At 57.3% G+C, this 24687-nt stretch overlaps 1 protein-coding gene across 1 annotated transcript; it reads right to left on the bottom strand.

Moving 5' to 3' along the window:
* Nucleotides 1–10334: 10334 nt before the first annotated feature.
* CBX4 (chromobox 4) lies at nt 10335–16653 on the bottom strand. The gene is made up of 5 exons (XM_057536698.1): nt 16412–16653; nt 16222–16265; nt 15012–15077; nt 12798–12864; nt 10335–12514 (listed from the first exon to the last, which is right to left on the bottom strand). The coding sequence occupies exons 1-5, from the start codon at nt 16478–16480 to the stop codon at nt 11111–11113; spliced, it is 1650 nt and encodes a 549-aa protein (XP_057392681.1). The 5' UTR covers nt 16481–16653; the 3' UTR covers nt 10335–11110.
* Between the last annotated feature and the right edge of the window lie 8034 nt (nt 16654–24687).

Genomic DNA, 24687 nt, shown 5'->3' with positions numbered 1-24687 from the left:
TGTTCACAGAACTCCTCGCTTGTCAGGTCTGGAGGGCAGCCATGGGGAGACCTCGACTCTAGCACTGTGCCCAGCTCATAGTACTGAATATAATCAAATCAGACACACATACATACACAGAAACCTAAAAAACAAAACAAAAACGAATTATGACAAAATAATTCACCCCTTCCAATCTACCCTCCCCCAGATGAAATTAAAATGACCAGCTGTGGGAATTCCTTGGTGGTCCAGTGGTTAGGACTCTGTATTTTCACTGCCGAGGGCCTGGGTTCAATCCCTGGTCAGGGAACTAACATCCCACAAGCTGCGTGGCACGGCCAAAAAATAAAAAAAAAATGAGTAGGTGACCAGATCAATTACCAAATGACTGAGCAGGGATACACGGGCTGTATCCCTGAGACAGTCATATGAACAATCGAAGCTTCTTACTGCCTCTTTGGGGCTAACACTACCCTGGGACATTCTTAAGCCTATCTCTAAGCAAACCTTACAGCAGTCCCTGCACCAATTTCCTCCAATTTCACTGGTGAGGATACTGAGGCTCAGAAAGGTTCAGAGATTTCCCTCCCTCCCTCCCTCCCTTCCTTCCTTTCTTCCTTCAACAAATAGCTCTGGTGCACTTGCCAAGTTCTGGGAGCTGAGAATAAAGGAATGAGTAAGATAGACACTGATTTGCTGTCATGGTGCTTACACTCTACTGGGGAAAAGGGGAGGCAGACAAGCAAACAAATCAAAATTTCAGCTAAGGATACCTGCTCTAAAGAAGCAAAACAGGATAATATCATAAATGGAGTAATCGGTCATGGAAGGCTTCTCTCAAGAAGTGGCATTTAGAAGACCTAAACAGTAAGAATAAACCAGCCTTGGGGAGCTCTGGGGGACAGGACTGCCAGCCCCGGGGCACAGAACTGGTAAGTGCAGAGCAGCTGGCCCACGGAGCCAGGTTTGCCCGACTGCCTAATCCTTCCTCTTTCTGCCACATCCTGCTTCGTCACATGGCCAAAGAGTAAGGTTGGGCTCTGCTGTGCGGTGTGAGCAGCCAGGCTGAGCTGGAGGCGGCCATGACCTGTGAAGCTCGGTGGCTATGGGCCCACCCTCCTGGACCCCCATTCATTTGTGTTGAGGTCATGGGGTGAAGGGTTAGAAAACAGGTCTTCAAGTAGGCGGCAAGGGACGGTCAAGTTGCCCAGATGTTCTCAGCTGCTGGAGAGCTGGGTCTCAGTCTCACCCGCATGGGAGGCTCTTCTGATTCTTCCCAGCCCCACTGCGAGGCTCCAGTGCCAGCCAGCACTTGTTCCCAACCCCGAAAGGGAGACTCCAAATTGCAAGAATAGTAAAAGAACTCTCATATATTCTTTATCCAGAGTCATCAGTTATTTACATTTGCCCCATTTGCTTTATCATTCTCTCTCTCTTTTCCCCATAGTTTTTCTGAGCTATCTGAAAGTAAGTTGGAGACCTTGTACCCTTTTATGCTTAAATACTCTACTGTGTTTTTCCTAAGAACAAGGACATTTTCTTACACAACCACTGTACAGTTATCAAAATCAGGACGTTTACCATGGATGCAATACTATTTTCTAAGCTACAGTCCACATACAAATTTTGTCAGTTTTCTCAATGCTCTTTAGAGACAGTTTTTTTTCCTTTTCCAAGAGCCAAACCAGGACTGTGAATTGGCATTGAGTGTCCTGTCTTTTTAGTCTTCTTAAGCTGGGACAGGGACTTCCCTGGTGGTTCAGTGGCTAAGACTCCACACTCTCAATACAGGGGGTTCGGGTTCGATCCCTAGTCAGGGAACTAGATCCCACATGCATGCCGCAGCTAAAGATCCCGCATGCAGCAACGAAGATACTGCATGCGTCAACAAAGATCCTGCGTGCCGCAACTAAGAACCAGTGCAGCCTAAATAAATAAACAAACAAATAAATAAATAAATATTAAAAAAAAAAAGATGGGGCCATCTCAATGGGCACATGCCTTTCTCCTTAAGCTGGGACAGGGCCTCTGGGTTCCTCAGCCTTGGCATTTTGAAGAGTAAGTGTCTGATATTTATTTCTACATGGTTAGATTGGGGCACTGCATTTGTGGTAGAAAAGCACTGGAGTGATGCTATATCCTTCTCAGTGCATCGTATCAAGAGGCACAAGTCAGTTTGTCCCCGTATTGGTGACGCTAACTTTGATCCCTTCCAACTCAGTGTTTTTTGTCAGTTGGTTTCTCTCAGCCTTTTGTGTCTCTCTCCTTATCTGTATGGGTTTCTCTCCTCATCTGCTTCTGTCTCGCTCTTTCTGTTTCTGTTATGATCATTCTCCATTTTCTTGTGCTGGTTCTTTTGGTATCCTTACCTCTGGGTCTGTCTCTCTCTTATCTCTGGTCCTCTCTGGTTTCCTTTTCTCCCTGTTGCTGCCTCCGCCCTTGATTTTGGTCCTGTGTCACCATTCTCTCTCCAAAGTACTGAAAGGCATGCAAGACCACTTAGACCTGCCACCAGGCTGACCCACAGCTGAAGACCAGGTGTGTCCTCGGATTCCTAAGAGGAATCATATGGAACTAATGAGAGGCTAGACCTTTGAGGCATCATAGTTTACCCAGGTGGAATCTCATGGTCCTGGGAACTCATCTCTGGGCCCATGAAAAAGGCAGGCTCTAGAGGAAGAGGGATTCTGCATAAAATTTCCTCTTCTTGCTGTCTTCTGCCTTCTGCCCACCCATATGTCATCTCCCATGAGAGAGTGCACAGACCCCCAAACTCCCCTCTAGACCCAGGGCTGAGGCTCACTGTGGTTAGGCCAGGGCTGAGCAAATACCATCTTTCTGCCAAAGCAGAGCCAACTCAAAGCTCTGAGGTTAGCAGGTTTCTTGCCACCTCAGAGAGCTGAGCCCACAACAGCCTTCGTCCCCACTTGGTGGTCACTGAATTGGAAGAAGCCCAGACCCCGGGCTTCTTTTCTCTCTGGATTAGGCCCCAAGCCACAGTCAGAGAATAGAGGCCAGACCATGGCACTCAAGAGCAGCACACGCAGGGAGATCAGCTCGGTGCTTTGTGACCACCTAGAGGGGTGGGATAGGGAGGGAGGGAGACGCAAGAGGGAGAGGATATGGGGATATATGTATACATATAACTGATTCACTTTGTTATACAGCAGCAACTAACACACCATTGTAAAGCAATTATACTCCAATAAAGATGTTTAAAAAAATTAAATAAATAAATAAATAGCCAAAAAAAAAAAAAGAACAGCACACGGCCAATCACTCACGGCTATGGCACTGAATTTTGAATTATGTTATCATTATTCCTATTATTAAATCCAACTTTATGGTGGGTGACTTGGGTGAGCACTGCTCCTCATTGGAACATACGTACCCTCTTGTGTACGTACCCAGGGACTTTCTGCTCTGGTGGTTCCTCTGCAGTTATTTGTTCTCATCCTAGTCTATGGAAGTAGGCATCACTAAGGACCAGCATGAAGCAAAAGGCTAAGGGAGGAAACAGTACTGGCTGCCCCGCTGCGCCGTCTAGTTCTTCCTGCCGGGCGGGGGCCGGGCAGCATCCTCTCCACCCTCCAGTGCTCCGCAGCGGCAGCACCACCAGGCCCAGGTCAGGGAGCAGCGTAGGGGCTGGCGCCAACCTCATCTGTGTCTCTTCAGGGGTCACAGGCCTAGGGGATGTCAGGGCCACCAAGGCTCTTGGCACTCAAAGGCCACCCAACCCTCTCGTTTTGCAGATGAGCAACCCGGGGCCTGGGAAGGGGAAGTAATGGCACTCCAGTGGCAGAGCTGGGACCAAATCCCAAGGCTCATGACTTCCACCTCAGTGCTCCTTCTGCCATCGTCCCTGGATTTCTCAGCTGCCGGCTCAATAACTCTCTCCCATCCCCAGACCTGTTGGCAGGCAAGAAAAATAACTCATGTGAGTCAAAAGCAATTTGCAAACATAAATAATTTTCAATGCCAGGAGAGGAGACAGTAGGAAGACGCATTGAAGGTTGAGAGGAACCTGGCCAGTCCTGAGTCTCCTTCACCCTGCCCAGTGCTTCCGCTCCCCCCTCAGCACTGATAGGAGAGTGGGGAGCACAAAAAACAAAGCAGGAAATGGCTATAAGGATGCTCACATCCGTTGTTCATGGGAGGGATTCTGCTTTCCAGGCTCTTCTCTCCCCACCCCCCAACATTCACATGATTTTGTAATCCCACCTCCTTTAGAGAATCAGAGGAAATTAGATGGTCCCCTGCTTGCATCTGGAATAGCCCAGGCCTCCTCCATCCGGCTGTTTTCCTCCTTGTCTTCAACCCCAAAGAGCACTACTTCAACAAAGAATGGAAGACACGCCATTATTCTGTTAGTTACTATAACCTCAATGTTATATTACAAAGGAGCTGAATACGACTTTCCCGTTTTCTCAATTTGGATGCTGCTTTACAGACCACCCAAGACCATCCTCTGATTTTGACAGGCATCTGCTCATCTCCCCAGGATGTTATGGCTTATTTTGCCCTGACAGCCAGCGAAGTCCCTTGTAAGAGGTTTTGGAGAATAGTGATGGTAGTGAGGGAAGAGCCGGTGTCATTTCGGAGGGCTGAGTGCGCTAAGCACACCTTTCTAAAGCCCACCCCAAGGGGCTCTCTAAAGCAGAGAGAAACAATGAGAAACCAGATACCATGGAATTAGTGAAGAATTTCTCAGATGAAACAGGAAAGGGAGGAAATGCAGGGAGGTTTACATTACACCTGGCGCAGGTTGAAAGGAGTCAGGGCCAGTCGTTGGCAATATTAAACTCCATGGTGCGTTTGAAAGGATCCTTCACTCAGGCAGCAAACGAGAGGCGTTCCTGTACGGGCTGCATTGCCACCACCCTCCTCCAGCCCTAAATGCACACGCACATGCACACTCACGCAGGCATGCACACGCACCTTGGACGTCCATTGGCAATGCCAGCTCTCTGCCCCTATCTAGATTTGAGAACTTGCAGATAATTAAGTGAAATAATAATTACAGGCAGCATTTGATGAGTTTTTACTGTGTCAGGCCTTATCCACACAGCTTACGTGAAGACCATATATGAAAATAAAAAAGGGGTGTGTGCTGTGTCTTCTGCTTGTTGTTAACTCTGTGTGTGTCTGTGTGTATGTGTGTGTGTGTGTTTTGGAGTAACATGCCCATATCTCTACTAGTCTGAACCTCATGTTAAACCTAAATACATAAGGACGAGGTGGTTGCTGGGCTGTCAGGAACCGTATAATATGTACCACTAGCTAAATATGGAAATTAAACCATGAATCTCCTGGAACTGACTCAAGGATTATCCTTAGGGTCTGTTTCCCTAAATTCAATTACCACATAATTACCCGGAGTCTCCTGAAACTCACACAGATGGATCAGGTGAAGGGCAAGGGGGCAGCAGGACCCTAGAGCAGCTGAGTGCCTGAGTGTCTGACATCCTCTGGTGGCAGGGCGAAAAGGAGCAGCCTGAGTCCCCGGCCTCTGCTGTGCAGCTTTGTGGTCATGGGGGTTGAGCCCCTGGGGGTGGCACGGGGGTCTTTCCTGTGTCTGCTGCTAATGGCTCGCAGTGCAGGAATCAGCATCACTGTCTGAAAGCTCCCATCTGTCTCTCTTTCTCTCTCACACACACACACACACACACAGGACTCTGTACACACACACACACACACACACACACACACACACACACACACACATACACGAGGCATCTGATTCTGAGGTATTTATCTAGGAACTGTGCACAAACTGTGGGAGTGCATGAAATACCCAAGACATGCCCCTTGCCTTCCAAATGCTCAAGGCTTTGTCCAGCTGGAGAATCGAGGTGCACGCACACAGGTATGTTGCAGCTAGCAACTGATTGATGAGCTGGGGTGGGGGGCTGCAATAAATACTGCAGGAGATCAGGCACAGCAGGCCCTGGTAAAGGCTGGAATAATCTAGAACAACCTCAGGGAGGGGATGGGACCTAAACTGGCCTCTGAAGAACCCACAGAATCCTGGAAGCTGGGAGCACAGCCCCTGGAGACAGACAAGGCTAGCTCAGAACCCACTATCTGTTCCCCTGTATACTGAATGTTTGACCTCAAATGGGTTACTCGAGCCTCTAAGCCTTCATTTTACCATCTGTGAGACAGGGATAGTGATAGGACGTAGCTCATGATGATGCCCTGAAGTGCCCCCACAGGTAGTGGGCACTCAATCCATGTTAGCTGTTAGCAGTAACTGCAAGGGGAAGAGAGGAAGAGGAGGGGGCAGGGGGCAGGGGGGTTTTTTAACCACGGCCACAGGAAATGGACACTTGCATCCAAGAATATCCACCTTTAGTACTATTTCCTCTTCACAGTCTTCATCTTCTCAGATGAGCCGCAAACATAATATGGAACCATAACGTGGAACCATAGAAGAAACTCGATTCAAAAAGCACGAGGATCTGGTTCTGTACGAGTGCAGGCGCAGCTCTTATCTCTCTCCTGTCCCAATGCCATTCTCGGTGATCCAGGATAAAGCTGGAGAGGCTGAGGATGAGGTCCCAGGTCAATGGGTAATCATCCACCAAGCAGGTAGTGAGGGCAGAATGCAGAGGGCTGGTGGTGCACACTGGGTTATAGAGTTGGGGGGGAGGGAAGGGAGAGGTAGCAGACAGTTCAGAGGTAAACATCACTGGCTATCTGTCCCTTGGTCACGCTGAGGCTCTCAGCCAGAAGTCATTAGAAGGCATTTGGATCTGACATGAAATGTTTTATGTTCCCTGGTAAAAAAACTAACCCGTATGTTTATTTAGGGGGTTTTCCAGAAGCGCTCAAGGCTCTTTCCCGACCCAGTTCATCCTCACTGTCACGGCACGTCTTTGAAGGTGCTGAGGAAGCTGAGGTGTAGGAAGGGAAAGGGTTTTGGTGCAGGTAGTGGGTACTGCAACTGGATCTGTTCTGCCCTCCTTGTATGTTCTAGACTTTGTCGTTGGGGTGGGTGGGAATGGGGAGGAGACTCAACTCAGGAGCGCAAGGTGGGTCAACAAATGGAGGGACCAATTCTGGTCTTCCATCACTCCTGTGTCTAGGTCTTGTCCCATGCTCACTCCACCCCCACCTGAAATCACAGGTGAAGGCCCCGCTGTCATACAGCAGCCATTCTGTGCCACGTCAGCATACTCAATGTCACTACAATCACCGCACTCACAGGATCCATGTGGCTCAGTTCTCAACAGTTTCTCTCTCCTATTGGACTGAAACTTCCCTGTGGGCAGGGGCTGACCAAGTAGACTATTCAGGATCCAAATAGAGTTTCCAGATAACATCCAGGATGCCCAGTTCAATCTGCATTCACATAAACAATGCATTTTATATTATTTTTTAGTATTAGTATATCTCAAATATTTCATGAGACATACTAAAAAATCATGCATTGTCCATCTGAAATTCAAATTTAACTGAGCATTCTAGATTTTTATGTGCTCAGTCTGGCAACCCTAGCTCCAACACACCCTGGTAGGATCCAAGGATGGAGCTAACACTGAAGGGCTAAACTTGACTCTTGTGAAAATGAGTTGGGAGAGGTGGTGCAGGCAACAGGCAGACCAGTGCTGGAGTCTGGGACCCAGCTGGTGCAGGAGGGACCAGCTTCTGAGGGATGGATGGATACACAATGCCCCTCTCTTTGCAGTGAGTCAGCTTCAGCCTCTATGCTCAAGGCTCAGCCCCATTAGAAAGGTTCATTTGGAGAAAAAACAGAGAACTTTGGGTCTCTGTGCAAAGTTAAGATCCCAGTGTGCAAGGTTAAGATCTCAGCTTCCTGCTTTCATTCTCTCCCCTGAACTGGGGCTCAGAGAGAGGGTTTAGGACCCTTTGCTTGTGAAGCGCTGGGCATTGACAGACATCTCTGCCCTGCATTAGGAAGAAGCAGTCTACATCTGCAAGAACTGGGGCTACTGGACTCTCCTCCCCTGTCCCGATGCCAGGGCCCCTGGCCCTCTTTGAGTGTTCCTGAGCTTTGGACACATCTATGTTTGAGAAGTTAGGGTGGAGTGAGTTGCCGTGGGGTACCTCTCTGCTGGGTGATAGCAGACCACCTGATTCGTTCTAGAATCAGTACAGAACTGGGCAGTGGCCACATGAGCTGGACAAGCTGTTCTGTCATCAGAACCTCAGACTCTCATCCCACAGGGAAGCTCAACCCCTGTGGGGTCTGAATGGAACAAGATGCTCAAGTGGCCCCTGGCACATCTGAGGAGCCCAGCCAATGAGAGTCCTGTCCCTCCTGGGCCAGAAGGGGCCTTGGACACCCTTGAGTCTGGTGCCAGTTGGGCATCTCTGCTGCTCCTCCTGACCTATCCATCTACCTCTGTCCCATTGCTGATCTTCTGACCTTAGGTTCCAGGCTCTTCCTAGGACCATCGTCCTCGAAGACCTACCCCAGAAGGTCCACCACCAGGCCCAGTTTTCAAGGCCTCAGACCACCTGTAGGCCACACCTTTCTGCGAACGGTAGTGGACAGGTTTCCTTCCCTGCCCACCAACAGTGCCATCCTCTACCTCCCCTCCCCTGTTCCCCAAGCTCAGCCTGGCAGAGGCCACCCACTGGGCAGGAGGGGTACCCCTAGGGGCTAAGGCTCACTCCCAAGTCACCAACTGTGCAGACCTGAACAAGGGGCTCCCCTTCCCACTCCTGATTTTTTAGTTCTCCTCTACCAGAAAAACAGGGAGATGAAATCCACGCCTGGCATGTGCCTTTGTGTACCAGTCAGTGAAGGACAGGCCCAATTCTAGTGCTGAGCAGGCAGTTTGCCAGGAGCAGTCAAGATTACCCCTCCCTTCATTCCCAGGGTGGCAAAGGGCATTCATTACATCGAGCGGGGAGGGGGGAGTGTTTATCTCACTCTAAAGGGGGCTGGGGTGATGGGGGTAGTGGGAGGGACAATTCACAAAAGCCAGGGCTAGAAACTCCCAACGGTTTTTTTTTTTTTTGAACTTCCCTTCCCTCCCTCCCCTCCCCCCTGCTAGGCTCCCCTCCCCCACCTCCAGCCGCTTGGTGGCCTGCAGCCAACACTGGCCACACTGTCCGCATTCAGGCCTCCTGCCCTCCTGGCCCTCTATCTCTTCCCCTGGCCTTCCCAACACTGTGCTCTCTCGCCACCTCTCCCCCCTTAACAACCCCCCATTATGAACCGTGTTGACCTCTTCTGCCCGGGCGCCCAGCACAGACTCGGCCCCCCAGTCCCAGACGGGCAGGCAAGGGGCTTGGGCGCCAGGAGCAGCCCTGCGCCCATCAGGCCGTCAGTCCCGTGGCCCCTGGCCCTGCTCGGCCACTCCAGCCAGGAAGATCGCTGCGTCTGCAGAAAGCTGGCCAAGGCCGGCCGCAGCATTCCCGGGTCGGGGCTTCCAGGCCCGAGGGAGCCGCACCTCGGAGCTCGGCCCACTCCCCTTGCCCCCTCGGGGCCCTTAACCCCTTCCTGCTTGGGGAAACCAAGGGCCCCAGCCTTGCCACCCAAAACAGGACGGGTGAGATGGGATCCCACATTTCCCTGCTCACTAAGGAAGTGGGGACGGGCAGGCCTTGCTCTTCTGGTCTCTTCCCCCTCCCACTCCCCATCCACCTCGCAGGAAGCCCTCCGCCCCCTGCCCTGGCCACGCTCGCGGCGCCTCCAGTCGGAGCCTCTGGCCTGGTGGTTTCCGGGGAGAGAGGCTGGCAGAGAAAGAGCCTCGCAGCTTCCTCGGTGGGGCGGGGCCAGCGATAGCAGCAAGGGACGCTGGAGAGGGTGGGAGGATCCCCTCCCGGCTGAACCTGCCCTACCGGGCAGGGATTATTAGGAAGGAACACCCCTGCTACATCAGGGCCAGCGACAGGGTGTGTTGCGCCCTGGGGTCGGGGGTGGGGGTGGGGGGCAAAGATCAGCAGGTGCCTGGCGGGCGCGGCGCTGGGGGCTGGCCCCACCCAAGTCTCCGCGCCGCTCGCGCACCCGTGCACCCCTCCTCCCCCCACCCATGCAGATCCCGGGTTTGCCAGCGCGGTGGGCAGCGAAGCCCTGAAAACTCTGAGAGCGGGGGCGACGCCGGCACAACCCCCCCGCAGGAATTCCCCTCTCCTTTGGAGAGCCTCTCGACTTCCGGGGAGCGGGGTCACTCCCCGGGTGCGGGCGCCTCTGCTCGCGAAACCAGTCCACTTGGCTTTTGCAAAGGTTTAAGCGCAAGTTGCGATAGGTTCCCCCACAACCTCACCGCCCCCCCCACCCCCGCCTGACCTAAGGCGGAAGCGGGATGGGGAGAGGGGTGCAGCCGCCTCCTGAGCCTCTGACGTTCGCTCTTCGCTAATCTCAAACAGCGAAAGTGCACCTTCAACATCTCCATTTAATATTTACATTCAAGCAGGTAATAATTGGAAGCTTATAGTTTAGACATTTCTAGTAGCAGCAGTTTCTAGAGAGCTCGTTTAGCCTTTTAACAAAAAAAATTTTTTTTTGCACATAGAAACAACACATCCATGTGTACAGTATCAAAAAATATATACCAAGGTTACTGGTATTGCAGTTCCTGGAAGGGGAGGAAATGAAATCAACCGAAATACTGAATGAATGGGTAGAAAGGTCAACAGAAAATAGTTTGTCTGATATAGAATATAACATGATCTAGAGAGAACTCCATAAATCTAGGTTTTTATATTTCAATATATAAATACCTACAAATAAATATATATATATCAGCCCGAAGGGGGGTGGTGGGCCTTTTGAGCTCAAACAATACATTTCAATAATAACACCACGTACAAACGGGAGTAAAGTCTGCACTTGACAAGTTAGCACGGTTAAAATATAATACTATAACTCTTAGACCGCCTCGAGTGGCTGCCCTGTCAGTCCCGGAGGTCCACGAGAGAGGGGATGGGGCAGATGAGGGGCGAGACCCGCAGGCACGGCGTGGAAGGCGCCAGTGTGGGCCGGGCGCTCCAGCCAGAACCCGGTGGAGGGGCGCGGTTGCCGCGGCTTCTGGCATTTTCGCGCTGGGGCCCGGCCCGGATCTCCCGCAGTCGGAAAGAGGAGGAGTCCGCCCCCAGGCCCCAGGTGTTAAGCCCCGGCGGGTACAGCGCTTTCCCTTCCGAAGCCCTTCGGCTACACCGTCACGTACTCCTTGAACGTGACGGTGAGGCAGTTTGCGGTGACGTCGGTGATAATTATATTCCCAAAGAAGGGTTTGAACTCGCTGAGTGGCTCCTCGGGCTCGTCCTGGGCCTCGGTCGGAGGCTTCTCGGCCGCTGTCGCCGGCGCAGCTGCCACCGCCGCGGTTGCGGGCGCCTCAGGCTTCACCTGCAGGGCGCTGGGCGGCTCCCCGGCCTCGCCGCGCGTCTTGACGCAGCGCAAGTCTATGGGCTCGTCCAGGTCTGAGTCCAGCAGGATGACCTCCGGTTGCGGGAGGGCGGCTGCGGGGGGGACGTCCGCGGGGCGCTCGGCGGTGGGGCTGCCCCCCAGGCAGGTGGGGGTGCTAATGCTGCGCGCTGTCAGGCGCTTCTTGCAGGGCTCTCGCTCGCCGTGGGTCTCGGAGAGGCAGCGCTTGCGCGCGTGGGAGAGATTTAGGTCGACGGCGTGGTGATGGTGGTGGTGGTGGTGGTGGTGATGGTGGGAGGGCGGCTGTGTGCCGCGGGGCGGGTCCCAGGCCAGCAGGTCAGGCTTGGTGGTGAGCTGCAAGGGCTGCTCGCCGAAGGCCTCCTTGGTCGGGGAGAGCTTGCGGGAGCCGGCCTCCTGGGGCTGCGGGTCCCCGGCCCCCGGCCCCTCCTCCTCCCTCCTCTTGGAGGGCGTTTCCACCTTCTTCTCCTCCGCCCCCGCGGCCTTTTTGAAAGTCCTGTCTGCAGGGGGGTGACGCTCCTCGGCAGCCCGCTTCTTGTGGCTGGGGGAGCGCGCCTCGCCCTCGGCTGCCTCCCCTGACTTGATCTTCACCGCCTGCATGCCGTTCTCCATGTACTTGCTCATCACGATCACGATGCGTCCGTTCTTGTTCTTGTTTTTGACTATCTTCATCTTGCCCCCAATCCCGTTGCCCGTCACCGCTTCCTTGGGGGCCGGCGTCATCCCGTTGGGGGGACCCTTCTCGGAGCCCTTGCCTGGAGCCCCGACCGCACCGGCCAGGGGCTTCACCGCTCCCAGGTAGCCCTTGGCCCCCCCGCCGTGGGCCCACTTATCGGGCGGGTGGCTCTTGGCGCCTAGGTCCGGGCAGGTGGGGCTGGGCGCCTCCTTGTGGCTGCCCTGGTACTGCAGGTCATACATTTTGGGGTCCGGCTGGTAGGGGTGGTGCTTCTTGCTGTTGAGCTGGTAGTAGTATTTGCCGCTCTTGCCTGGCGGTGGGGGCTTGCCCGCCCGCTCCTTGCTGTGCGGCTGGTACTGGTGGTGCTTCTTGCTGTTGAGCTCGTACTGGTGCCCCTGGCCCTTGCCCTGACCACCCAGCTCCAGCTTGGCGCGGTTGTCAGCCGAGGAGTCCTGGAGTCCGGTCAGCACGTTGGAACGACGGGCAAAAGTAGGTACCTAGGGGAATGGGGGTAGAAATGGAGGGAGAGGTAAGAGGAGGGGTAAGGCCAGCCCCAGAGCAAGCCTCAAGCACCAGGACTGTCCCAGCCCCTACCAGGTCAGCAGCTGCGTTATGCGGTGGGGGGGGGGGCGGGGAAGGGTGTGGGAGGTCATGATGAAAGGAAGTGGAATTGGGTGTTCTGGAGGAACTCCCCATGACTTCCGGGCCTGGAGGCAGCTCAGGTGGCAATGTCATGGGAAAGACTTGTGGACGGCCCCCGGGGCCAGGGAGTGTATTCACCTGCACCACCAGTGGTTTGGGCTTCGGCCCTCGCTTCCGATATCCCATCAGCTGCTCCTGCCGTTCCCTGGGGAGAGGGAACAGAAGGCAGTGCTATTAGCCTCAGAGTCACCTCCCTCCTGCTATGCCCCAGCCTGCGGTGATGCCCCCACTTTGGTGAGCAGCGGGGCCAGCAAGAACCGGAGGGATCAAGAGCTCACGGCAGAAGATCGCCTCGGCCGCCACTTGGGTGCCTCGGTCCAGCCCAGAGTCCCGCTTTACGCCCACACCAACCCCTATCTGCCCAAGGGGTCTTCTCCAAAGGTTTCCCCCACCTCAGATGTCCATACCTGAACCGGGCCCCCACACAGCCCTGCCTCTTTGGCCTGCAGCTTGGGGCTGGGCTGCTTGGCACTGGTGTCCACAGCCTTGGGCCCGGGGCCCTGCACAAAGTGCACTGGGCTTTGGGGTCCAGGGGATGCAAACAAGTCCAAATGAGGTGTGCGTCGACCCTGGGCCTCCCCGTCAGAGGCACGGGATGCTAATGACCTCATTAAGATTCAGATAACGAGTGCCGCCGGCAGAAGGGAGGACTCGTTTCCTTAAAGGCCAGGCACTAAACAGGGGGAGGGGCTGCGCCCTTGTTTACACAGCGGCAAATGAGCCAATTAGGGGCTGGGGGCGGGGGCCGGACACCGAGGCCAGGGCCTGGCCAGGTTCGCAGCCACCTGGTGAACCGGCTCTGGCAAGGCCTGGGCAGAGCTGCTGGGCGGGTCGACGCGGGGCCGCACGCAGAAGCACCGCCTCCTCCACGAGCCGGGCTCCCAGCCTCCCCTGATTTCCAAATTATTAATAAAGCCCATGGCGGTACTGGTGCTCAATACAGCTGCCAGGCTTCCGCCTGCGGCCTGGTGGAGAGTGACCTGAGGCAGGGGGGAGGATGATCCTAGCACTGCCCAGCCCTCTATGGGAGAAGGGAGTGCCTCTCCAGCGTTGGCCAAAGTTGCAAACCATTCCCGGACCAGAAATCTGCTCTCCAGCGACCCTAGGCACCCCCCCCCCCACCCTTAGGCTAACCCAGGGGAGTTCCACCCTGCCTGGGGGCCCGGGCCGGGGCCTAACTCCAAAGTTGCATGGCATTGCAACAGCCTGCGTTTTAAGTCTTTGGGGACCCATTATGCAACATGGCATCAGCCGCTGACATGGTTATAGGGTGGTGAACTCTCAGGTGGAACCAGGGCAGGATCCCTTCTCGGCGCCCCCCTACATCGCAGGAGAGCAACTTCCCTGCTGGTCGCTCGTTCCAAGGGTCTAGAGTTTACAGTTTTAGCGCCAAACGCGCCACAGGAAATAATGCAAAATAAAAGGGGGAGGAGGGATGGAAGGCAGCGGTGTGGCCCAGCTCCGCGGGCTCTTGCCGCTCCTCCCCTCCTCGATCGCCCTTCCCCCTTCTGTCCTCCCCGAAACAGAGAACCGCAGCCACCGGCGGTGAATCCAGCTGCAGCAGCTGCAGCGTGACAAGCATCTGTGCCCACGATGAGCCCCTCGTCAGAAGCCACCCCTCCACCACCAGGCAGTGCCCATCCCACACCCTTTGGGCCAAGCTCCCCCTGCCCTGAGAATGGGGTCCAGACCCACCAAGCAGCCTAGTGGGAGGTGTGAAGGGCAAGCAGCTCCAGAAAGAATCTGCCCCCTGCCAATCCCAAGCTCCCTGGGGGGTGAGGGTGGCAACTTAAGGCCTTGTCAACTTTTCTCCAGTCCCCAACAGGTTAAGTTCAGTTCCGTGACGTCCGGTGGTTTCACAATGCCAGCTCCCTTGGAGCTGCCCCGAGAGTTGCCCGTGCCAAGCGGCCAGTGGCAGCAGGAAAGCAACACCTAGGCTCCGGGGGTGGGGCTTCAAGGTAGCGAAAGGAGGGGGGCCGGCAGGGAACCAGGCACAGCCCCAACTTCTCTGCGCAGCTGTAGGGCCACCCGCACGCACCCTTCCCACAGTTTCCCCCAAACACAAGCCTCTCCTTCTCCGGCCCTGCCCTCCCCACCCCAAGCTGCAGCAACCGCCAAGGATGTTGGTTAGAGGAGCCGAGGCCCCAGCCATGCCCATTCAGACCCGGGGGGAGGGGACTCCTGCCAGCCCCCTCCCGGCCCTTTCCCCCTTTCCTGTTGCAGCGTTGGCCCACTCTCCCATTCCCATATACGGTCACGGCTGCGAGAGGCGGCTGCTTGAGGGACGCTCACCTGTTCTGGAAGGCGATCAGCAGCCGGGGATCCAGGATGTTCTCCTCGGGTTCCCACGTGTTATATCTTGCAAGGGAAAAGGGAGGGGGACACGGCGTAAAAAAAAAAACCGAGCCAGCTTTGCGGCCTCCAGGTGGGGAATGACATAAGGCCCTACTCTGTCTTCATGAACCGAAAGCTATTTAGCTGTGGATGTGGGGGTGGAGAGTAAATTTCTGCAGGCCTGACACGGTCCCTGATACACCCTCCCCGAGTCAAAATAAACACACAAGGGCAGGAAGAAAGGGGAGGGGTAAGAAAATGAAACTAGCAGTTTATTTTGCAGTTGTCAAGAATTTTAAGCATGTTACTGCGACATGTTCCAAAGCCACTTTGCTCACCAGGAACCCTGCGTGCAAAGCAGCCAAAATGCAAAGTCGCAGTCCCCTCCTCCTCTCCTCCAGCCCCGAGTCTCCGCGAGGGCTTCAGCCATTCTCCATTTGACCCCTAATCCGATAACCGTCAGCCAAGCGGCCCCCCACACCCCCTCGCGGCCCTGGAGCCCGCTGTCACGGGCAAGCAACCCCCAAATACTCAGCAACACAAAAATATGCCTCTGTGTGTGTGTGTGTGTGTGTGTGTGTGTATGTGTGTGTGTGCCTGCGCGTCTGTCTCCATCCGGTGCCTTCGCATTTCAAATTAAAAAAAAAAAAATTCCCCACCAAAAGCGCCGCAGTGACAGTTCCCAACATTTTCTGCTTTTTTTCTTCCTCTCCCTGCACCACTAGGAGGGAAGAGGCACACAATTGCATTTTCGTCGCTTTTTAATTTTTTTTTTTTTTTTGGTTTTGCAATATGGAGCCGTTCGGTGGAGGGAAAGGGGAAAGGAGCCATTTTCTGCTGCACATCAGTCAGTGCCTGCGCCCTCCCTCCCTCCGCCGGCCTCCCCGGCTCGGCCCCGCGTCTCTCCAGCTCCTCCGGCTCCTTTTAGTGCATAAATTAGTGATGGCATTTCCCGGAGAGCAAAGCACAACACAGGGCGCCGGGCTCGGGCTCGGCGGCTCGGCTTCCCCAGTGCCTGCCACCGACTTCCCCACCCCCTCCTCCCTCCACCCCACCTCCACCCCGCCTCCCGTCCGCTCCCCCCACCACCCCACCAGCCCAGCGGGTCCGGAGCCCGGGAGCCCCGCGCCTCGGCACCAGGCTCCCCCGCCCCTCGGCCGCTACTTACTTGGGGGACCAGCCTCTCCATTTCACCAAATACTCCACTCTGCCCTGAGGGGGGAAGAGACAGCACTCCATCAGCTTCCGCGGGATCCCCGGCTCCGGCCCGCAGCCTCCCCACCCCCTCCCCGCCTCCCCGCGGGCTGCTCCGGCTGCCGCTCCCCCGCCGCCTCGCCGTCGCCCCCGCGCCGCCCTACCTTGCGGATCCGCTTCTTCTCGATGCTCTCCACCGCGAAGACGTGCTCGCCAACAGCTGGCAGCTCCATGGCCGAGCCGGAGCGCGCCGGGGCGCGGGCGGCCGGCGCGGCTGCAGACGCTGCTGGCTCCCGCCGGCGCCCCGCTGCCGCCCCGGCCGAGGCGCCCCCGCCGTCCGCGCCGCCGCCGCCGCCGCCGCTCGCCCAGCACAGCCCGGCCGCCCGCCGCTGCCCGCGCCCGCCCCGGCTCCCGGCTCGCGCTCGCTGAGACAACTGAGCCCGGGCCGCGGCTGCACAAGAACTCATGCAAATCCGGACGTCAGCGGGCGGGGCCTCGCCGGGCCCTGCTCGGCGTCAGGGGGCGGGCCGCGGCCGGGATTGGCGCAGCCGGGCCTACCGGAGGCCCCGGGCCTGGGCGGCGGGGGGGTTGGGGGGGGGAGGAGGAAGGGCGCGGGAGGGGGCCGGGAGGAGGAGGGCGCCGGGGAGGTGCAGGGGGAGGGATCTGCGAGCCTGGGAGAGGGACACTGGAGGGAGGGAACGGGACCGGGCCGAAGAGGTGTGTCGGCGGCGGGCCGAGGCGGGGTGGAGAGCTTGACGGGACCGCGAGGATCTGGCTGCGACCCCTCGCCTGCGGCCTACCGCCTCGGCCGGCTCCCTCGCCTCTCATTCTCAGCGTGCACTGCCCAGGGACCCCTGCCGGGGGCCACGGAAGCATCCACTGCAGTTTCCATTTGCACCGAATTGCATCATGTGCAGACTCGCAGGGGGTCGCCGGCAGGGGGCGGAATCGGAGCAGGGGCAGCTCGCGCCCCCACTCTCTGTGTCCCGCCGCCCCGCCCCGCCCCGCGAGGCTTAGGGCATTTAGGAAGGCGAGAAATGGAAAGAGAAAGGATAGGGAGGAGAGAGACGACTGGGTGCAGAGGACCTCCAGGGAGAGCGCGGAGAGGAGAAAGGGGATAGAGGAGCAGCCAGCTTGGGGCCCTAGGGCTCAAGAACCTTACCAGAGGGTTCTCCGATCCCACCCCGGAACCTGCGAGGCTCCTAATTTACCCTCAGCCCTCTCCTTGTTGGGGCGAGAGCGGGATGTCCAGTTTCCAGCAGCAACCCCCCGCCCCCAGCCCGCGGCCAACACGGCGGGAGGCAGGGAGGACAAAGAGGGGAAGAAGGGAATGTCCAGGTCGGCTTGGGGGCCCGAGAGGACTTCGTGGGGTCCGGGGAAGGGCTTCGAAAGAGGGAGCAGGGAGGGTCAAGAAAAGGTTGAAGCTGAGCAGGGCACAGCGGGGCCGCACGAAAGGGAGGTGAATGGAATGACCGAGGAGCCAAGCACTCGTCACGAATTCGCGCTCCCTGGTCCCCGAACGGCAGCGGCGGCCGAGCCGAGGCCCTCCCGACGCGGCCGGAGAAGACGCCGAGTGTGAAGTTTAGCACCTCCGGCGGCGAGACGGCGCGTTCCGGCGTGCAGCTCCAGCGTCCGGCTGGGGGAGCTGCTGCGCCCCACGCGGCCTCCCGAGGGCGCCGCCCGCGGGGCCGCGATCTCTGTGGGGTCGGAGTGAGGAGGGAGGGGACCTGAGGAGGGGGCAGGGCGGCCCAAGTGGCAGGGGCAGGGGCGCGCCTGCCCGGGGATGTGTCCGGGCCCCCAGCTCCGGGCCCTTGAAGGACCGGGAGCAGGAAGCTTGCGCAATCCCTTGGCTGAGCGTCCATGGAAGAAAGGAAAGGAGCAAAAGCCGAGCGAGAGTGGAACGAGCGGGCGGGGGGGGGGGGGGCGGGCAAAGAGCCATCCGGGTCTCCGCTCCCGCCCTGACACACGTCCCGGAATGCTGGGTGGGGACTGCGCGGGGGCTCGAGAAACTGGGGGAGGGGCGAGGTGGGGAAGCGAACCCCCAAAGCATGCGTTGGGCTCATTTTCTCCCGGGAATCCGGGAGAAGCCTGGAGACGGTCTGGTGTTTAAGGACGAACACGTTGACTCCACCATTTCACCACCACCTCGCAGCTCCCGCGGCTCGGCGGCTTCTGCTGCCCTGGCGGCCGCGGCTCCAGACGGCCCGCGTGGCTCCTCCCCGGAGGGGTCCTGGGGGTGGGGATCGTTTTCTGGCTGCCCCAGAGAGGGGCAGAGAGGGGCTCGGTCTGCAGCGACTACCCTCTGACAAGCTTGAGGCGCAAACCCAAGATTCCCCCGAGAAGGTGTTGGGGGGACGCGCCGGCCTGGGAGGGGGCGACGCCTGCTTGTAGTCCTGGGGTACGGGGGCTCTCTGGGTTTATAGAAGCTAAGGGAGGCGAAATCTTTCGGAGGGGGACACAGGCAAAGGTTCTCCTCCCCCTGCTGTGTTTTGGGCTTTTTCCTGACGCTCGTGTCCCGGGAGAGGAGCTCTTGTGTGAGACAACTTGACCGTAGAAGGGGAAGGCTCCCCGAGATTGGCGGGGGAAGCGCTGTCAGCGTGACAGTCACCCTTCCAAACTGAGCCTACCAACTGCCAGGCCGTCGGCGCTGTCGGTCTGTCTGGAGGTCTGCAGCGACCTTGTCCTGGACAGTCCCTTCGTCCGGGGAGGGTCTTAGCTTCCCGACACTCCGCCCGCCCCCTCGCTAGAAAATCCTCTGGAAAATCTTTTTCCAAGGGGTGTTTCCGAGGCGTCCCGGGCAGGGGGGTGCCGAGGGAGGGCGAGCGGCCGCTGCAGCCTCCGCGCCGCCAGGGGCGTCGGACTCCGCAGGCCGCTGTTCGGCTCGCTCCGCCCGCGCCCCTCGGGGGCCCGCGCTCTGGATCTCGGGGGCCACGCTGTAGCACCCGGTGCCCCCGACGGCGGGTTTGCGCAGGAGCCGGGCTGGGCCTGATGCTGAGCTGGGGAGGAAGGGTGGCTCCCGCCGGCCAATACGGCGGATCTTTTCTGGAGCTGCCGGTATGGCTGTGCGAGCAGCCGCAGGCTCCCCAAGACTTCGGGAGGGGACGCCCAGAAGCTCCAAAGAAGCCCCGGGAGTCCCCGGCCGCCCCCGCTCCCAGCCTTTCTGTGGAAAGTGACCAAAATACACAAGCATCCGCCGAACCCGGGAACTCGCGTGGTTATTTATTTTGTCCTGGTGGTGGGTGGGCCGATGTGGAGAGAGGCCGACTCCCAGAGCCCTCGCCCCACCTCGCAGCCTGACCCTAGACCACCCCTCACCTGCCAGCGGGTGCGGGGAGGAGCTCAGGTCCGCGGGACTGCGAATGGATGCAAGGAGGGGGCAGAGACAGAATCTGAGGGGTGGGGAACAGTGAGCGCCCTGGAAGCTCCCCCTATGCGCCCCGCGAGCCCCTCCTGGGAAATCTCCCGTGGGGCCTCCCCTACCGTCCCACCCCCTGTCTTGGCCCCTTCGAGGGAGTCGCAGGCGAGTGGAGCTCTAAATTCGGGATTCCCAGAGCCTTCAGCGGGGCCCCTGCCTCCGACCCGGGATACCCCAAGCCTCACGGGGAACCCCGGAGAAATGTCGCCGGTCTGCGCTTTTGACGCTGCCCCCTTCCAGCCGGGGGCAGATCGCGCCTCTCAGTTCCGCCAAGGGGCAGAATTCTCCTGGGTGCCACCTCAGGCGGGGGCCCCTAGGGGCCCTCAAGGGCCCCAAGAGAGGAGCGATGCTATCTTGACGAGCCGCAGGCTCCCGCCCTGAGTGCCGAGGGCCGAAAGAGCGGACCCTGGAGAAGCCGGGAAATTTTTAATGGCCCTACACCCTAGGGTGGTCACTGACAGTTCAGGGCCCCAAGGGGCCTGACCCTTGCCAACCCGGGGAAACAAACGGCTTCTTAAAGGAACTCTCTCTCTGAATGGACGATCTCTGCCAGGAGATGCAATCACCCGCCCACGGAGCCCAGGTCTGGGCTCTGCCCGGAAGGGGCCGCCTGTGACTTCCCCAGCCAGTCCCCGGCTAAGAAAGCTCTCTAGTTAGTGTGACTTTTTAGGCCCCCAGAGGTGGATTTTAAGTAGCTGAGAGAGAATTTACTAGCAACGACTACAAAATCTGCACAGGCTTTGACAAGAGCTCATTTCTCTCCTCTGTTCTTAGTAGGGGAACTTGTCTTTGACTTTAGCTCTGGCGTATGTAACTTTGCATTTTAGCGCTGGCTTTGGGGCAGCTGACCTTGTGGGACTGTGAGGGGTGGGGGGCGGTGAGTAGAGTGGGGAGGCTGTGTGGGAGTCCGGAACGCTGCCGCATGCACCTTCTAGGAGGGATGGCTTTGTCCCTAAGGGCTCCGCTCCGCCCTCTGCGTCCCCACCCTCAAGTTTCTGTTCTTAGTCGCACCGCCCGCGAAGGGTCGGCTTTCATTTGGGTGGTGAAGCCCCTAACGCCCCCGCGTCCCTCCTCAGAGAGCAGCTGGGGGCTGGAGCTGGGGCTCCAGGTGGGAGGGCCCGGTCGGGCGCGCGGGGCGGGGAACGGGTCCGGCGCGCCGCGAGGTCGTGGCCCCTTGGGGCAAGCCTTGGGGCCACATTGGCCGCCGCAGGGTCGCGCCTGCGGCACGCGGGGGTCGCGGGCACCGAAGCGGGACGCGTCGTTTTCTACGACGTCGGCTGGTCCACCCCTACCCAGCGTCAGGGCAGCTTCCCAGGTTCTCCGGGAGAAGCCCACCCAGCCCCCGTCCCATGATCGGTCGCAGGGCTCCCGCCCGCCTGGAGATATGCGCCCCCAGGATCCATATTTCAAATATGATCTTTGGTGTTGCTTCCACCGCCTGCCGCCGCCGCCGCGCACTCACAACGGCCTCTGCGTGCTACGTTTTTCATTTGGGTTTCGTTTGCCCAAGGTCTCCCCGCGGATCTCCTGTGCCTACGAGGTTCACCCCATTCACACCCGCCCCTGCATTTTGCTCTCGGGTGCTTCCGTTGCGCCCCCCGAACCCTCCGGGGCCCATAGACAAGGCAGATTTCTTTCTTTCCTTTTTCCAACCAAGAGCTGCTGCAGCAAACCCAGGGATAAAATAAAAATCGCCAGGCGGACCCCGAAGTAGTAGTCAGCCGAAGCGCGACTGCTACCCCACCCTCCCCCCAGCCCAATGCGCTCCCCCTCCCCGCCCGCCTCGCGGCGCGCGGAGGGTTAAGCGTGCGCGGCAGTGGGTAGTTGGCAACGCAGGAAAAGCGGGGGTGGGGTGCCGAGCGCGGCGGGCCGGGGAAGCTCGGCTCGCTCTCCTCCCCCCCCCTCGCCCCCGCCAACCCCGGGGTGGCGAGGCCGGAGCGATAGGAAGGGCCTGGTGCGTCTCCGCCTTCTCCGCTGGCCGGCAGCCGAGTCCGGCCGCGGCCCGGAACCGCGAGGACGCTGCTTCGAGGCCGCGTCCTGCGTAGCCCGGGCGGGGGAGGGGGCGGTGGCTCCGGAGCCGCGGCCGCGCGTCGCCAGCCAGCCGATCGATCCCCAGGGGCGGGAGCGCGGCGAGCTCCGCTGGACACCTGGGGCGGGGGTTACCCCTGCAGGATCAAAGGGAGAACGGAGGGGGTGCTCAGGGATCCGGTGACTGTGGGATGGCGGCCGGGAGGGCCCAGCCAGAGCTCAGTTCGGCCTGTGCTGCAGGGGCCGAGGGCTGGGGGCGGGTGGTAACGCCTGGGGTACCCTCTAATCCCATGTTGTCTGCATCGGGGCCGCCTTTGGCCACTTCCGGAGCTGAGTCTGGCAGCCCTGAAACTTCGTCCCTCCATGTCCAGGTCCCCGTCCCCACCCCACCCCCACTCCCGATGACGAGGTCGTCGGACGTGGTCACCTAGTCTATCCCCATCGCCCCGCCCTCCTGAATCCTGATAGAAATGGGTGGGTGTCCCCTCGACCCCACCTCCAGAAAGATCCCCCAGGTTTGCCCAAGAAGTCCTCCTCCCCAGCTTCTTCCGGAGGATAGTTTCCTGTGATTGTCCCTGAGGACCCCCAAGGGATCCCCTTCGGTTCCCAGGGGCCCTGGCCGCTGCCTCACCTGCCTGCTCCAGGTGCCGGGGCGGGGCCGGGGCAGTGGCGCTGAGGAGCCTGCACTCTCTACGCCCTCCCCTAGGGGGCGGGCTCCCCTCGGGCTGGCAGGCAGCTGGGGCCTGCCAGAGCTGGCCGCCCTCTGCGCCCCGGGGAGTGGGAAGGAGATGTGCACGTGGGGCAAAGTGGGGGGTCTCGCTGCTGTGGGGGGGTGAACAGAGGAGCCCCGCGCGCGCTGCCTCTAACTCACCCCTCCCCCTCACTCCGGCTGCGAGGCTGCTGCCTTTCTAGCCAGAAACAACCAGCCCCAGAGCGACTTTGAGCGTTAGGAGCCCACCCTGCACACTCAGTACTGAACACAAGCCAATGGCCAGGGCCATTGTTTCCCAAACCGGCCCCTTGCTCAGTGCCCTTTCATTCCCAGAGAGAAGTCGGCAGGAGCATATATACATTTTTTTATTTGAGGTTTTTAAAGGAAATCTCAGGTCAAGAGCATCACAAAGCCCCTGTTCTGCTATCAAAGGGCCAATAAGAAGTAAACTGATATTACAGTGCATATTTCCCCAGAGAGCCAGGGGGATTTATGTAGGAATTGGGGGGCAGGGGGGATAGAGCAGAAACTCCACCACGAACTCTCTTCCCTAAACTGAGCTTCACTAAAAAAAAAAGTTGGCTTGGCCGACATATGCCACATCTTAAAAATGCCCTAACACTTCTCTGTAAGGGATGCTCCCCTGGGTTGCTGACTGGGAAGGAGAATAAAACCCCAAGAGATACCCCAGGCAGGGGGAAGGGACCCCAAGTCCTCTCCTCTGATGGAGACAATACCCTTGAGAAAGGCAGGAGGTGGGTTGGAACGTGTCAAGATTATTCATAATCACTGAAGTCCCAAATAAAGTTCAGTATTTCATTTGTTCTGGGCTTAGACAGACTGATGGCAGAAGGAATATGGTGAGGGTAGCTGTAGGAATGTGGGATTGATGAAGGGCATGAGTGGGCTCACACAAGCCAGCCAGCTGCATGCTTCTGGGCAGGGCCACTTCTCCATCAGACTAGGGAGGCTCAGTGCCAGGGCCCACGATACTTTTAGGGGTCCACGAAAATGTTCTAATTTCTTTTTGTTGTTGTTTTAAAATTGTGGTAAAATATACATAACATAAGATTTACCATTTTAACCATTTTAAGTGTTCTGTGGCATTAAGTACATTCACATTGCTGTGTAGCCATCCCCCCCATCCATCTCCAGAATTTTTCATCTTCCCACATTGGAACTCTACCCATTAACCAATAACTCCCCATTCTCTCCCCCCAGCCTCTGACGACCACCATTCTACTTTCTGTCTCTATGAATTTGACCACTCTAAGTTCTTTATATAAGTAGAATGATCCAGTATTTGTTCTTTTGTGTCTGGCTTATTTCACTTAACATAATGTCTTCAAGGTTCATCCATGTTGTAGTATGTGTCAGAATTTCCTTCTTTTTTAAGGCTGAATTATAGTCTACTGTATGTATATCTAATTTCTTTTAAAATCAGAAGAAAAAACCCTTAAGTTCAAAGAAAATGTTTTAATGTAGACTATTAACGTGTTCATCTTTATATCAAGGCAGTTATAAACTATAATTTTTAACACTTTTTTTTTTATGGAGAAAGGGGCCCATAAAGGCAAAAGTGCCCAGAGCCCTTAGAATGTGGTCCTGTTTTGGGGAGAACTTTCAAGAATGGCACCTCTGGAGAGACTTGGTGAACAGGAACCACCAGCTCTCTCTGTGGATGGGTTGAGGAGCATCAGTTGTTGGCCTGGGGCTGGTGGCACTGGGGGTCCAGAACATTCACCTGCATGTGTGCCCCACAGTCTATAGGCATCATTGGGCCACTTCTCCTCACTTTGGAGTGCAGGTTTCTGTCTGATGCTACTGAAATAAAAAACACGTAAAAGTAATAGGGAACACCAGGAAATAAAAACACAAGGCCTGTCTTTCTTTCCTTCTTTGATTTAAAGAGTTCAGTTCTGCAGGGCTCAGAACCAGCTCTGGCTCTACGTATTCCTCCCGGATGTCCGTCTGGCCTGTGTCAGCAAGTTGATTGCCTGTGATTTGACAGTAATGATCATAATGGGATGATTTTGTATTCTTTGACTGATTCAGATCGAAAGGTTCAGAAACGGACTTGTGCCTCCCACTCCCACCCCCTTGCTTGAAACTGATGTTTTTCTTTGAGTCCAAAGAAATAGCAGAGTCTCATGGAAGAAGATCCATATAGAGAAAGTGTCCTTTCCTTTTTAAACCTATTAGGGATTATAGGTTTCTTTTTCAGCCTGGAGACCAAGAACAAATGCCATGGAAGCTGAGAAATCTTGCACAGGACAAGAGAAATG

Source organism: Balaenoptera acutorostrata, chromosome 20 (genome assembly GCF_949987535.1).
Source record: "Balaenoptera acutorostrata chromosome 20, mBalAcu1.1, whole genome shotgun sequence".
Taxonomy (NCBI): domain Eukaryota; kingdom Metazoa; phylum Chordata; class Mammalia; order Artiodactyla; family Balaenopteridae; genus Balaenoptera; species Balaenoptera acutorostrata.
Note: the sequence above shows the minus strand (reverse complement) of the source record. Positions and strands in the feature narration are given on the sequence as shown.